The 15,245-nt window shown below is 42.4% G+C and overlaps 1 protein-coding gene across 7 annotated transcripts in view; it reads right to left on the minus strand.

Annotated features, from left to right (window-relative positions):
• The window catches only part of GPM6B (glycoprotein M6B), a 345,888-nt gene that overhangs the window by 78,203 nt on the left and 252,440 nt on the right, over positions 1-15,245 (minus strand). For 2 of the 7 annotated variants that reach the window (XM_069204720.1, XM_069204721.1), the window contains exon 2: positions 10,579-10,698. The exons of 4 other annotated variants lie outside the window; for them this stretch is intronic. In XM_069204720.1, the coding sequence (XP_069060821.1) occupies positions 10,579-10,698 (120 nt within the window). Of the gene's footprint in view, positions 1-10,578; positions 10,761-15,245 lie in introns of all 7 variants that reach the window. One more of the 7 variants, XM_069204723.1, reaches the window with a different exon arrangement.

The raw sequence follows: 15,245 nt of genomic DNA on the forward strand, positions 1-15,245 counted from the left end.
TTGTTCATAGACTTTTGTTCATTCTACAAGAAATTTTATCATTTTGCATGGCAATTTGTATTTGTTGCTCTATTGTTCCGTTATTTGTTACTTATTAACCTCGCACAAGAAAAGAGGGCTGTTCTCACTCAAGATAGGTATTATTAGAGCGGCTTGTCAGTGATTGGTGAATTATTTTAAACTAACTTTTGTTTCCCATTGGCTACTTTTGTTCACCTTATGGGATCGGTAGTTTTATTCTTGACTGCAGCTGCTACTGGAAATAAAGAAAAGACTAAAGCATAATACTCGCCTCCATGTCTTTAATAAAATTAAGAATTTCCTTCATAATTTACTAGGAAAATCTACATTTTGAACTAAACATACTAAATGTATCCTTAGGTTTGTTGTGGAGGTTTCTCTAGCCATACTTTGAGCCTGATTACGACCTTGGCAGACGGGATTACTCTGTCACAAACGTGACTGAGATCCCGCCCGCAGTATTACAAGTTCCATTATATCCTAAGGAACCCGTAATACGGCGGATGGGAGATCTGTCACGCTTCTGAAGGGGTAATCACCCTCCACCACTGTCGTATTCAGGCTGTTTATGTGCTTCTTACACAGTGACTTACAAGGTCTTACACAGCACTAACAGACTGCTACAGTTCTCACACCAGACTTCTATGTAGCCCTTAAGTGACCATGATATAGCCTCTAACTGACCATCCCGTACTTTGCTAGAGACCATCATATAGTCCCTTGTGTTCCTTCCACTCAGTGTTCTTGTGTCTGCACCTATGTCAGAATGCAAGTTGACTCAATGTCTATCCATTTGTCCACCAGGGAGACATGTGGCCATCAGCAGCTGCATTACACACCATGCCCTGGGACATAAAGGGCATGTGCGCCCACTTTGAGCACCCAGAGTATAATGGTAATTCAAAAGAGGCTGCAGCTGCTTGTGTAGTCAATTCTGTAATACTGATAGTTGTGATGCGCATGTAAAACCACTGATATTGTGAGAGACTGTTTATTCATTTGCACAGGGGTGTGGCCTCATGCAAATGAGGGAATCTCTTTGCCTCTGTGCTTTTACTCCATTACAGATGCGGGTGCAGACACAAACAAGCCATTAGGAGGCACACTGAAAGGGCATCACAATAAGGTGGCACACTGTCAATCCGCTCCATGAAGGCAACCCTCTACAGAGATGGAAGGGAGTCCCATGCCCCCTCTCCCCGATATCCCCAGCAGGTGGGTACAATCACTCACTGCACCCACTAGAAAGGGAACCTCTCTGCCCACTTCAAAGTGCAGGTGGGTTGCTGCTAGCACAGAGGTACACTGGGTGCCTTTCAAACAGATTCATATTTCACTGAATTTGCTTCCCCCAGAACATGTGCAACTTTGCTGCTACCCTGAGAGCAGTGCTCTTTCCCTGTTCGCTCCCGGCACCCTTGTTTAAAAGTGCACCACAGCACAAACAGTGAAAGTGCAAATTATTTGTAATACGGGCCTAGATGGTTTGAGGGTGCATGGAAACATGAGAAAGTGAGAGATGTTTTGTAAATGAGGGACATACACATGATCAGCCGCTCTCTACTTTCTTTTACCGCCAGTATAGCTAAGTCTCTTTCTCTCTTTTTCATCTTTCATTTGCACAAAGTCAACCTTTTGCTCTTGCCCTCTAGTTTCAAGGCTGGTTCTAAGTAATTAGGTGTTTGGGGCTGCTAGTGGTGGCAAACAAGCACTGGTTAATAAATCATCATCCAAATGTGGTTATCATTCCTGGTGGGATAATCCCTTGTGGGCCCATATCCTGGATGGTCTTACTCTGAGGCAGCTTGTCCAAGTGCCAAAAGCAAGAAGAAAATTATAGCATTACTCTTCTGGCAGCCACAATAAAAACAGAGCGATGTCTTTACACAACTGCACCCAGGATGTGCTATTAATTCAGGCTACAATAGATCTCGTTCCCATGAACCCCAGAAAGGCTTCTAGGACCATAGTGTGTATTTCCAGGCAACCTACTTATCATTCCTACAATAATCATTTCAAGGGATGTGCTGCAACATTGGCAATGTATCAGTCGAGGAAGGTTAAAAAAAAAACAGAGAGATTGGTGGTGCTGGGCTCAAATGAGTAATCTTCAAAGTTATGGAGAGCAGATACCCTGTTTCCTGCGTCCCTCCCTGTCGTGCTAAGGGTGCTTCCTTTCCCCTCATAAGAACCATGCCATCCTCTTCCCTGTTACCCATTGCCAATCCCTCCATTTCTCTCACCTCTGAATTGGCTATGTTGCAACACTGTTTATCACTGCCAATGTGTGAGAAATTTTTCACGGCCAAACTCCAAATCTGCTTGCTTTAGTTCTACCAGATCTGGTAAACTACAATCTGATATTCAACCTAAATGTCAGAAAATGGGTCATCCACTTCTGCCAATCAAGGGGTAGAGTCTCTCTTTCAACAACCCTCTAAATCTTCTAATTGCAGATATAGGGGGTTATTCTAACTTTGGAGGAGGTGTTAATCCGTCCCAAAAGTGACTGTAAAGTGACGGATTTACCACCAGCCGTATTACGAGTCCATTATATCCTATGGAACTCGTAATACGGCTGGTGGTATATCCGTCACTTTACCGTCACTTTTGGGACGGATTAACACTCCTCCAAAGTTAGAATAACCCCCATAGTCTTCAACCTATGTCGTCCTAAACATCTTCTATTCAGTTTCATCCACATAGAAATGGATGTGGGAAGGTTACAAGAACCATCACAATTTGCCATCTCACAGTGCACTCAAGACAAGCTTACAGCCAAGGACCACTATAAACTTCTTCCACACAGCATCCTTTTATAGTTCCTTCAGAGTCCCATTCAGTTTGTAAGTGATCAGTGTATTATTGAAGCTTACATTCACTGTATTCTCATCTTTACAGCGTTTCGCCGTCAAAAAGCCAAGTTTTATCTAGCATAAAGGTGAAACAGATGTTACCAAAATCAGTGTGTATTACACTACTGGCTGTAACTGCATGAGCAAAAATTCTACAAAAATATCTAAATATAACAACACAAATAATGAAATGAAAAATTATACTACTGGGTAGTTTCAATGTCTCATATAGGAATGAATTAAGAATAATACATCTGCAAATTCTCGTGGTGCTCCAAACCAACCGAAGCAACTGGCTGACCACAGTGACTGCTGCATTCCTCAAGCAAAAAAGCATTGGTCCGTGTTTGTGAACGGCTAGCAAGTTGGTTTCCCAACCGCCATGCTCTCAATACACGTTGTAAAAAAGTTTAAAAAATAAACTATACGCGAGAAAAACATATCAATATGCCCATCTCTGGTCTAAACTATCGCTACAACCCCTTTGTGCAGCACAGCTGAATAGAAGCATTTGTGTCCTTGCGCTTGTGAGGAGCAGTTGCCATGGAATCGCGTTAATAACAGCCCAGTGCTTTGCCTGGAGCTGCCTGTGATCCTGGCTACACGTTCGAGACTCTCAGAAGGGCGGCCAGCTCCAAACAAGGATGGAAATAATTCTGCTGGGAATGTATACTGTTAACTGGATAACGAAACGTCACAAAAATGTCATCGCTTAATAGTATTAAAAAGAAAATAAAAAAATAAGGAAAAAGGAGAAGAATATTCAGTTATTATAGACAAGGCATAGCAGGAAACTAGAATCAGTTACAAGAGCTTTTGAATTATAATAAGTCATACTTGTTACTAACAAGAGGAGATGTACTTCTTTCTTGTGATCATTTAAAATAGATTGAATAGAAACGTTGAGAGCGCTATAACCTGCACTCTCCATATTTACCCACCAAAGGCAGTGAAACGAAGGTCCAATCACCACCATGCTGCTGCTCCGTGGTACCTTTTCATTCTTCTCATGTGGGCCACCTATGATCTGCAGACAGGCCAGTGCATGCTGTAGAGGCCTTGCATTAGCAACCAGACAGTACACACAGGGACAAGCAGAATGGTTTTCCACGATGCGCCCAACTCTCAAGTGGGTTTCAGACTCACAAACGATTATTTTTCAACAGGCTACCAAATTTCACTAAAATTGTAATTATTTCCAAATTAATTAAGAGAACAACTTCGGGTAAAAGGTTCTCTCCCTTTCTAAGAGTCTAAACATGGTTTTTCAAACAACATTCTGGTCCTCCTTTTCAAGGTTTTAGTAGAGCACAGGTGTAAAATGTCATATCTGCTTAGCATTTGTATGTGATCAGAAGGGCTTCGTTTGATTTATTTTGAACTCCTTCTTACCACGACTGATAAAACCCAGCATAGATATTAAATAATATTTCAGAGATGAAGATGTGCCGCACACTAAGCACCCTGAGATTGAGAACACATCCATTTGTCGCTATAGCATGTTCAGCTGTTTATGGGAATTTAGGCTTGCGATAAACCACGAGGCCGTGCTACTATCTAGAATGTATCTGCAAACCATCCCAAGCACAAGACAGAAGGCTAACCAGTTCCACTACATTTGAGTAACAGGCTTTTTTGCACAGGAATATGGGTTCTAGCTGGGAGGTCAAGTGCCAAGTTAGCTTTGCGAGCATGCTGCAAAAGGGCTAAACATTTGCTATATTATAATGACTTATAAGGCCTAATGCACAGAAGGGTTGTGTTGAGTGCATCGATGAAGCATAAGCCTCATCGGCAAAAATATAATTACTGGAAAAGCAATGCATTTCTTTCCTCCATAAGGCGCACTCCATTGACCTACACTTCCAGAATATAATGCCAGCCACTATGCACACAGAGAAATAAGTGAAGACAAATCAAGGGAAAAGAGAATCTGCCGCATAATTTGAACAAAAAAACTTGAGCTTACAAATACATCACTGTTGTATACACAAAGCGTGGAAACTGAACAAAAGATTGCCTTTTTTGCAAGTGGCATGCATTTGACATGCTGCTCCAGTGGGCTCACCATAACCAGGGTTTTCCCGCAGTTTCAATCAAAGCAATTGCTAGGTTCATTTCTTTCAATTAGAATAAAGTTTGCAATTTTAAAGCCACTATCGTAGTTATAAAGTCACAGTCCATTTTGCATACTCACGTAGCTGTCTATAAGCAGGAATAATATGGATTTCAAAATGTGATACTGCACGTGGATAAAACTATTCATTGCATACCACCAAATGTTCTACCCCTTTAACGTAACCATTAAAGCCCTATCGCATAGGCACCCCGATGCACCTAAAGAGATGGGCCATGCGTCTCACAGCACCTCCAGCATTACACATATGGTCAACGATGTTATTCGCGATGTTTAGCTCTTCAATAGTTTATCGAAAAACAGTTTAAAGTATGCCTTGTTACATTTATCAAATTACTCTGATGACTCAGAAAAGAACAATGGCCTGAACAAGAATCACATACATCTTTACATCATTCGGTGTATTTCCACATCCTCATCAAAAGTATCAAAAATCGCTGTGCATTGTTTCAAATAATCGCAAAATATGAACACAATACAAATTACACATCTAAAATTTCATTTTGTGAGGCATAAACTCAGTCGCATCAGTCACACTGCTGCATAAATACATCATTATTCACCTGGTGAAGTACGATTTAAACATGACATGTAAACGTAATAATCAGCGTAGCGATAGCACTTTGGTTTTAATCCCAACAGCTATTCTTCCAAGTAGCCATTTTGTCCTCTTTGTACCATACTCAGCACAAACGGGAATGATGACAAGGAACGCACTCAATTAACCAGCCGAGCACTGGAGTGCGCCTACGAAACAGTCTTGCTTTTTTAATGATTACACAAAGAGCTTTAAGTTCCTACATCAGGAATGCTCTCTTTCCTTGGACTGGTTGTTCAATACCCACTATTTATGTTTGTGTCCCAGGCCTCTGACGTGACTACAGTCTTAGATGGGAGAAGAAAAGGAACTTCTTGAAGCGAAGTGTCCCCACTTAGTCACAAGTAGACAGTCAAGGTGAGCTTTTCAAGGCATGAACAGCAACCCGAACTTCAAGCTTGATTTCTGTTGACCCTGACTTAGGAAATCCAGCCAAATATGTGAGCAACATCCTCACAACTGAGATGCAAAATGACAACAGACAGCTTTCCAGCTGCTCACAACTACGATGTCATTAGCTCATCGAGATGGAGTTCATCATTTTCTTTGCCTTCTGATTGTTGCAGTCCTAAATTATAAAGGGATTAATAGCAACAGAGGTAACGGAATGCAAAGAAAAAGCTGGACTGGATGACCTGCTCATGCAGTGTAAGGAGACTTGAGAGGTCTCTAAGAGGCCACGCTCCAGAACCAAGGTATTGATGTCGTCCTATACTGGAATATTGAAATGATTATTCCGAGGTGTAAGCTTGGTTAGTCTTTTCTTAGTAGGCTGGTCCAAGAAACGCATATACAGGAAGGACTATTTTCAACACTACGTTTGTAGTCACAACTCTTATTTGATTCTAACACTTTTGAAAGCTTCTGAGCTTATTAATGTGATGATTCAGCTATAGCCTGTATTGTCCTCTCTACTCCAAGATATTCTTAATAAAACACTATTTGTCCTTGCAAATGCACGCTCTTTACTACTCCCTGAGTGTGCAACATTTTCCCTCAGTCTGTCTATTTTGTGTGGCAAAGTTTGAATGTCTTCCCAGTACTGAAGAACAGCAATGCACTGACAGATGCCTGGTGGCAGGGAAAACAGCCATGGGTGACTAATGGATCAGGGATGAATTGCATACCTATTGCAGATGTGGTAAGTTTGCTGGAGTTGAGGACAAATGATTACTGCAAGAGTGAAGAGTCACTCAAGCTGTTCCCAGAATGGGAGATTCGAGCAATAAATCCTTTTTGACTAAACAAAACCTTTGCTGCACTTTCCTGCCGAGCGGATGTGATTTTGAAAGGCAGTCAAGATCCATAGGTTCCATGTGTGAAAACTACATCCATCTCAGAAGCAGTGGAGTTACTGGCTGTATGGGTCAGGATGCGACAAATAAATGTTTAATTTCTTTGTCTCTGTTAGAAATGGGGTCTCTGGTTGGCAGTCAGTTTGCAGTGTGCCCAAGAAGGGACCCTCACTCCAGTCAGTGTAAGGGAGATACACACCTAGGATAACCCCTGTCCATCCCTTTGGTAGCTTTGCAAAAGCCGTCAAGCTTATCTCAGTAGCAATGTGGAAAGTATTTGTACCAACACACAAAGTAACAAAGTGAAAACACCACAATCACTCAACACCAGTTTAGAAAAAAACAATATTTATCTGAGTAAAACAAGACCAAAATGACAAAAATCCAACATACACCAGCAAAGTTAAGAATGTTCGAAAATTAAACTTCAATATAGCACTTAGAAACACAAATGCTTCAATTTGGTGTTATCACAGTGTTGCGACAGAGTAGTTCCCAACAGTCCGACACCAATGGTGCCGGTCACAGAGTCATATGGACCCCGAGGTACAGTACCGTTGGTAACGAAGAAAGAAGCTGGCGCATTGAGTCTGGGAGGTGAAGCGTCACTGGATCTGGTGCGACGGCGGTTCCTTACTGCAGAGCCGGGAAGGTGATGCAGTGTTGGTTCCTTACACTCTGGTGGGGTCGTTGTCCGTGGGTCAAGACATGGTGGGGTGACCTCACGAGGTCATGCCACGGGGCTGCAGGCACAGTGGCGAAGTCAGATATCACAGATGTCAGTGACGCAGCACTCGGGACTCACAAAGTCATGGGGCGTCAGTGGGGCTGCGGCGGAGTCATGTCTGCAACGTCAGGTGGGGTCGCCACACTTCAGGTGGGACAGTGGCTTTGGTTGCAGGTGGCATCACAGGGTTGGGCAGCGGCGTCGGTCCTGGGGTCGTCCAGAGTTGGTGCAACTGTTTTTTTTCAAACCAGCTTTACCTCTCAGGGGCCCAGAGACTTGAATGGGCCCCACCTGGTGAGTTAGGATCCACAGCAAGTGAACCCTGAGGCTAGTAGGTGAAGTCTTTGCTGTCCCTGAGACTTCCTAGCAGGAGGCAAGCTCGGTCCAAGCCCCTGGAGACACTTCACAAGCAAGACTGAAGACAGCAAAGTCCAGGTCCTTTCCCTCTTAGGCAGAAGTAGCAGCTGCAGGCCAGCACAGCAAAGCAACAGGCAGAATGGCAGGTCCTCGTCAAGCATCAAGCTCTTCGCCTTGGCAGAGGTTCCTCTTGATCCAGAAGTAATCTAAAAGTCTGGGATTAAAAGTCTGGGGTTTTGGGTCCACTACATACTCATTTCTGTCTTTGAAGTAGGCAAACTGCAAAGGGGAGTCTCTGTTGTTTACAAGATCCTGCCATGCCCAGGCCTGGCCCCTCTCACACACCAGATGGTTGGAGACCCCATTGTGTGAGGACATGCACAGCCCTTTCAGGTGCAGGTGTCAGCTTCTCCCTCCCCACTGTAGCCCAGGAGACTCATCAAGATATGAAGGATACTTCCTAGCTTCTCTAGTGTCACTGTCTAGGGGGAATTCACAAATAGCCCAACTGTCAGTCTGGCCCAGACATGTATTCCACAGGCAGGCAGAGGCACAAAATGGTTAAGCAAGAAAATGTCCACTTTCTAAAAGTGGCATATTCAAACTGACAATCTAAAAGCAACTTTACCACAAGATGTATTTTTAAATTGTGAGCTCAGAGACCCCAAACTCCAGACCTCTATCTGCTCCCAATGGGGAAACTGCACTAGTTAAAATCAGTCCCCACGCTAACATTTATCTCTCTCTCTCTCTTTTCTCTCTCTCTCTCTATCCCCCCCCCTCCATCACCAAAGAGCTGCCAGGTCTATCAGTCTCTAGTTACACAATCTTTTTTATATGTTATGGATAAACCAAAATGTTCTTCTCATTTCATGTATCCAGCTTTGTGTAGCAAGGAACTTAAATTGGTCTACCTCCATCATGAGAGCATCATATCCTTTAACCTTTCTTTGAAGCTTCAAATAGACTGAACGCATCTCCCTTAGTGTCAGCTTGAGTAAGGTTTGGGGAAAACACACTGCTGAAAACTGTGGTAGAGGTTGTCTGCTTTAAAAAAAAATATATATATATATATATATATTTATAAGTGAGATAAAGTCATAACAAATCTTTTGTACTGAGGCCATGAGTCTCTGACCCATGATATTTGTATGCAAATGTAGGAGTCTGTATACAAAAGGCTGACCAGCATGGCTCGCGGATGTCTTGTTCAAGGGAAGAAACATCTCTTCTGCATATATTAGCCCCAAAACACCTGCTTCCACATTCAGGCTCCTAATTTGACTTAGGGGGGAGAAAAGTTGGTCTAAATGCAGACAACGCAACTACTGGGTACAGACTATGAAAGAATGCCTTTCTCCCATAAGGCCTGCTAAACAGTAATCAAAAATTCTGCAGAATCACCACAACATTTTTTGTTGCCCTCTAAGCATTTCCGTCAGGTAGCTTGTCTACTTCATGAGCTGGTACAAAGTTTGTTCTTGTGGATCAGTAGGTGCACACTGTCTGGGAATTTCACCCATGCAGGAGCTTCATCGCAGGCAGGCTAGAACACTGGGAGGGCCATGTGAACGAGAAGCCGAGGAAAGCTTTTCCTCCCAGCTCATCCTCTAAAGAACCCTGTAATTATATGGGTAACATAAAAGACTGAAGACATTTCAAGACTTGTTTACGATGTAAAGTGGCTGCTCCATGAGCACAGCCAAATTTATGTTGCCGTTTGTGTCACACAGGATATTAGTTTAAGAGGCCACACCTGAGGCATCATGAGATAGCATTAAAACATGGCAGCTCAGCATGACCTCCATTTCTGAGGAGGTGCGAAATGAGTAATGATAAGTAAACCAAAAAAAGCGATGCACTTACCTCGACAATACTGGTACATCCATGGACCTACCATATTAGTAGGGACTGTGATTAGGTACTTCGTAGAACGGCCGTCAAAAGACGTCATATCAATGTTACTAATGTGTACCACGATATCTACTTTTGTGGTATTTCAGAGCTAAGGTGCAGGGCCAACTAGGGGCACTTTCGCTTTATTTTCAAATACACGCGAGGGAAATACTGCCGATATAGTAATAGCTTTAAAGCAACTTAATACAGTAACACCACCTCTGTGTAAACTCACGACAGGAAATCAGACCAGCAGGCTCATCGCAGATCAGAATGAACAAGGTCTTGTCTGCGAATGTAGGTCTAGCTGGAATCCTCTTGTGTACTTCACAAATTACACCAGAATCCTAGACTCTCCTGACAACAGGGCTCCCCCTGCATGTATGTTGTTACACAAATCGGTTTTGTCAAACACATAATTTAGATTATACAATATTGAAAAAATAAAATGAAAAATGCGCTGAATAATCACTCATACTGACAGAGCGCCATCATACATAGTGACGTAATGCAGACTAAAAACAGGAGACAAAACAACACAAAGTGACTTCAGACATTCACCTGTCACCACACTGGTTAATTGGCTAACGAAATACTATATTAGATCTAGAAAAGGGTTCTGGAGGGAGCGGCTGTGAAGAACCACGTGAACAGAGTTCATCCAGGAACCGTTGGCGTGGCCGAGTATTTACCTTGCACCCCCAAGGGGCCCTCAGCCTCTCGGACTGCTGGCTCTTGAAGATACTGCTGTGCCTTTGCGCTCCCGTGCATCCAGTGGTACCTGCCAAGTTCCAGCTCGGGTCGGTTGGTCACTGCCAATTTTAGGTGGTAAAAGGTCAGCTTCTTCCGGTCAAGGTGTGTTCGCGGTTCAATGCTTTTAAATTCATATTATTATTCACAAAGCGGTAAAGTTACCGAAGAATAAACTAGCTAAACTGTCATCGCCTGATAAAGCATTCAACCCCGTCCCATGCAGATCCCAATGTGTGCCAAGCGCGAGCAGGAAATGAACAGGAAGCAGCTGTTGCTACGCCACATGCACAACGGTCTGTGGCCCAGGTGTCGGGACACACGAGTTTCATTTCAAGAAACGCAGAAAAACAGTTTCTCTCACAGCAGTAATTCCAGCTCAGGTTTTTCGGTCTTTATATCACCCTCCAACCCCCAATGTACACAGACAACCAGGATGACAAAACATGTAGTTTTGCCACAATAATATTTTCCCGTCTATTTTAAAAATGTCTAAACCAAGTGTGGTGAGATAATTACTGTCGGCTGTTAGGACAGCTCCAGACTTCTCAAAGAAGTACACATTTAAAGAGTGGCTAATGCGTTGTTTCCCCTATTCTCTTTTTTCAGTGTTTGTGTTCAGATAGGATTAAGATTTTTTTTATCGTTTTGTATGATGTGCATTTCCCACTAAACCAAGTCCACATTCTAAAGTACATCTGTCACAAAGGACGTCAAATTCGAATATTTCAAAGGCAAAGAGGGGTGCGGAAAAACACAAACCATGATGTCAATAACTATGCAACTGAAATAGGATTCATTTTGTTATTTGGTGCATCTGACTGCAAAATTATATTTTTATTATATTAAAAAATAGTCCAATGAATAAAAGGACAATCAGAAATAATGAACAAGAAGCTTGCAGGACGTCACTTTTTTCATCTCCGTGGAAAACAATACAAGCAATAACTTACAAAGCCTGGATGTGAGTGGGCAATTAGAAATGTTCAGACGATTCTCATCCTACCTAATAAGCTTCACACCAATAATTGGCCAACTGAAGAGAGTGTCATACTTGCCACTTCTACCCCGGGGAGTCATTACGAAGCAGTAGTGTCCTGTGACTGGCACATGCTTGCATTTTGAGCAGGTGCATTTTTTGCTCTGAAACAAGGAGCTCACGATAGAGGTACACCGTTAGGCGCAGCAGGTTGGCCACTTCTAAGAACTTAAAATCGGCATGCTGGTAGACAGTCAAGAGATAGCATCAAAAGCTTTGACCTAACAGCAATAGGAACAGTACTGGGCTGTTTTTGCGCTACATGTACATACCTTACAGCTTAATAGCAAGGCAAATAAGTGCTAGGGAGAATACTAAATCAATATATCAGTTAAAATAAAAAAAAGTCAGTCTTGTGTGTATGCATGTAAGGTCATTTTGGAGAGAAGGTGCACTATAATCATATACATTACACATTTTGAACTTGCAAAGAGAACAGTAGGTATCCATCTTGTTTTGACTCGCGTTTTGACCCCGACAATAAAAGAATCTTCAGTTCATCCAATAAAAAGGAAGGGTTTATGTGATCTGTCTCCAGACTTCTGTCCGAAAATCATAAAATGCATTTTTTTATTTTCAACTGGATAGAAAATGTTGCGATTGGGATGCTTGTGAAGGCCACGCCTATAAGAGCTCACTAAAAGAGTACTAACAACACGCTCCACGCAAGGTGACCTTAAACCAGCTCCATAAAAACTAGTCTGAAGACTGACTGCAAGAGGCTGGGCCTTGGATTGCCAATCAGGATTCTCCTTCTGTAATTTATATAGGTGATGTGGTACATACAAGAGGCTCCGATCTGCTAACGGCTGGGATGGCTGCTCTGCCTAGATTTAACATAGGGATAAAAGGGATCTTGCAGTGTATCACACATGGAACGGTAAACTGTACTCATGTTCAAACACAGAGCCAGTCGAGACCTGTCAGATGGAGCGTTAGAAAGCCACTGTTTGTCTACTACAACTCTTTCTAGCAGTTCTGGATCGACCTGGCAGGCTAGAACACTGGGAGTGCCATTGATGCACAATACATGGCAGCCGATGAGTGAATTGTTAAAGCAGCTAACTAATCATGAGTGGTTGGCTTACGTAACAGGAATCATGGCCCATCAAGGTATAATGGTAGTCAATGCTGACAAATGCCTCAACAAGGGGACCCAAGGATATTACAGAGTGCAACCAAATTACACCCAAAGGCGTCAAAAGAGCTCCATTTTCCAAATTATTGAAGTTCTTGGGTTAAGAGCCACTTGCACATCTAGATTAGTACTATACTTAACCAAGCAACCAAGCTGGTGAGGAGAGACACTTCTTTTGTAAATTTATGTCAAACCATAATGAGATAAAATGATTCAGAAAAAAAGCAAAAGCGCAAATGCACTAAGATTTTTTCAGTGGCTTAGGCAAGAAACTAAAGCGGAAATGAGAATGCTAAAATATTTAGTCTGAAGAAGAACTGAAAATGCCTATAGAAGCGAATTATAGTTGAAGTTTGCTTTGTTGATGCTGTATAAATGTTTATTTCAGCATGTCATCGATAAGGTCATTGGTGATTTTACTGATGAGGTCACCTGACAGCTATGAAATAATGCAAGGAGCCACGTGTGAGGTGGCAAGCACCATTGTAGAGTGTTGTAATAGCGCGTCATGCATTCTACGTACTGTTTCCTCAACAAAATATTTTCGGGGGAGTGGGAGGGGTATTTAAATACAATGGGCAAAGTATGGTACTTTAAAATAAAGCACCAGAAAATGCTAGATTTTATGAATTTTGGCGAGACAGGGGTTGTAGTGTCTGATTTCTGCACCACGGACTTGCACAAGAAATGTGCACTGCAATGTTTTGCTGCCTGCTTTGCTTGATGGATTTAGTAGATGCATTGTGTGGCCACTTGGCATCACAGACTATCTTCGGTTGACCTGACAGTCAACCACAAAACGTAGAGGCTTGCAACTTTAAGTCATGTTTTATTTAACAAACTTGTATTTGCTTACTATAGCTGGCAAGGTATAGGCTTGCCTGACCAGCCCAGTGAACACAGACCAAGATGTTTGAGAGCGAATTTTTTTCGGACTGGTTCATTGAATGTAAACTGTGCCCTCTCAAGAAGAAAGAAAGGGACCGATTAGAAAGTTTTAAGACAACGCATGTTTGGTTCATATGTCAGGAGCATATCATGTGCTGTTGTAGCACGCATTTAGTGGAGTGGTCTGGCATGCATGGATTCCTTCATTGTGGTTATTTATGTTGCGTAACCTGCACATTCCGAAAATATTGAAGGTAGCTCCAGTCTGTGTTGTGAAAACAGGATAAGCAAACCTCGACTCTGGACACCCAATGCCAGGCTACAGCCCTGGGCCACCTTTGGTAGCCATGGCTGCCAAACGTGGATCTCAACTGATTAAGCAGTACATTAGGCAGCTACATAAAACGCTGCATTTTGTGAATTATGAGGTTTTGAGCTTTCATGTTTAACTTCTCCTAACAGGAGCTTTTTAGCCTTTTCTATAAAATGACTTGACAGTTATTCAAAGCATGCAAAACTAACTTTTGCTGAATGACATTTTCGCACTTAGCACTTGAATTTGGCACTAATCGCTTCTATAAAATCCCTTTGAGTATGCAAAAGTTATCAAGATTTGGTCCCATAATTTTAATGTCACAAGTGTAGCGGTAAAATTATTTCTGTAACTGGGATTTATAGAGAATGGTGGAACTATTAATGATGCAACTAGAATTCAGGACTGTGATTTTGGGCATTAACAATTTGAAGGGCAAGCGCACCATGTAGAACACATTTTGTCAAGGGATTGGAAGAGTAATTAGATCCAGCCCTAGTTTAGAAGCTGGCAGAACGTCATAGGCCTTCCTGAGCATCATTAACCTCCGTTCTGTTCCGCTGCACAGCATTCAGCTGAAAAAGGAGTCATTGACAAAATTCATCACAAAAGAGCAAGTTATGGACAAGCTTTGGCATGGCAGTACATCTGGAATATTTTCTGGCAGAGAATGAGAGCCTGGAACTGAGCTACCTTTAAGGCAATCAGGAGACTAAACGTTTTGAGGTTTTCACATTGAGGGGATAATTGCAATATCAGCCAATGATGTGGTGCTTAGTGCAAACTGGCCAGCGACCAAACACCCCTTGAGTTCTAAGGCGTTTTGAAAAGGGAAGCGTACATCTAATTGCCTCACATTCTTTACAAGGCTGGTTTGCTAATGTCCGTCCGGAGAAAATGGGGTTGCATAGGCAGTTCATGGGAGAAACGCCACCTATGCCAGTTCCACCTGTAAACGGTGGCAACAATGAAGCGGGGTCATTTGCATAAGCTTGCATATCTTCGACTCAAAATAAGACGTTACTGGTCTCATTTCGGAGGCTGTATTTCAGACCGTAGCATTCCCATGATTTTGTGTAAGGGAACACTGTGTATGTCCAGTCAGAATTAAATTCAGATTTCACTAAAATTGATATTGGTTAAAGGGATAGTGCAGAAGGAATAACCGATAATTTCTCAAACATTAATAGATTTTTATTGTTGCAGAAAGGTTATTTAGCCTCTCAGCATT

The sequence above is a fragment of the Pleurodeles waltl genome, chromosome 8 (assembly GCF_031143425.1).
Source record: "Pleurodeles waltl isolate 20211129_DDA chromosome 8, aPleWal1.hap1.20221129, whole genome shotgun sequence".
In the NCBI taxonomy this organism is placed as follows: Eukaryota; Metazoa; Chordata; class Amphibia; order Caudata; family Salamandridae; genus Pleurodeles; species Pleurodeles waltl.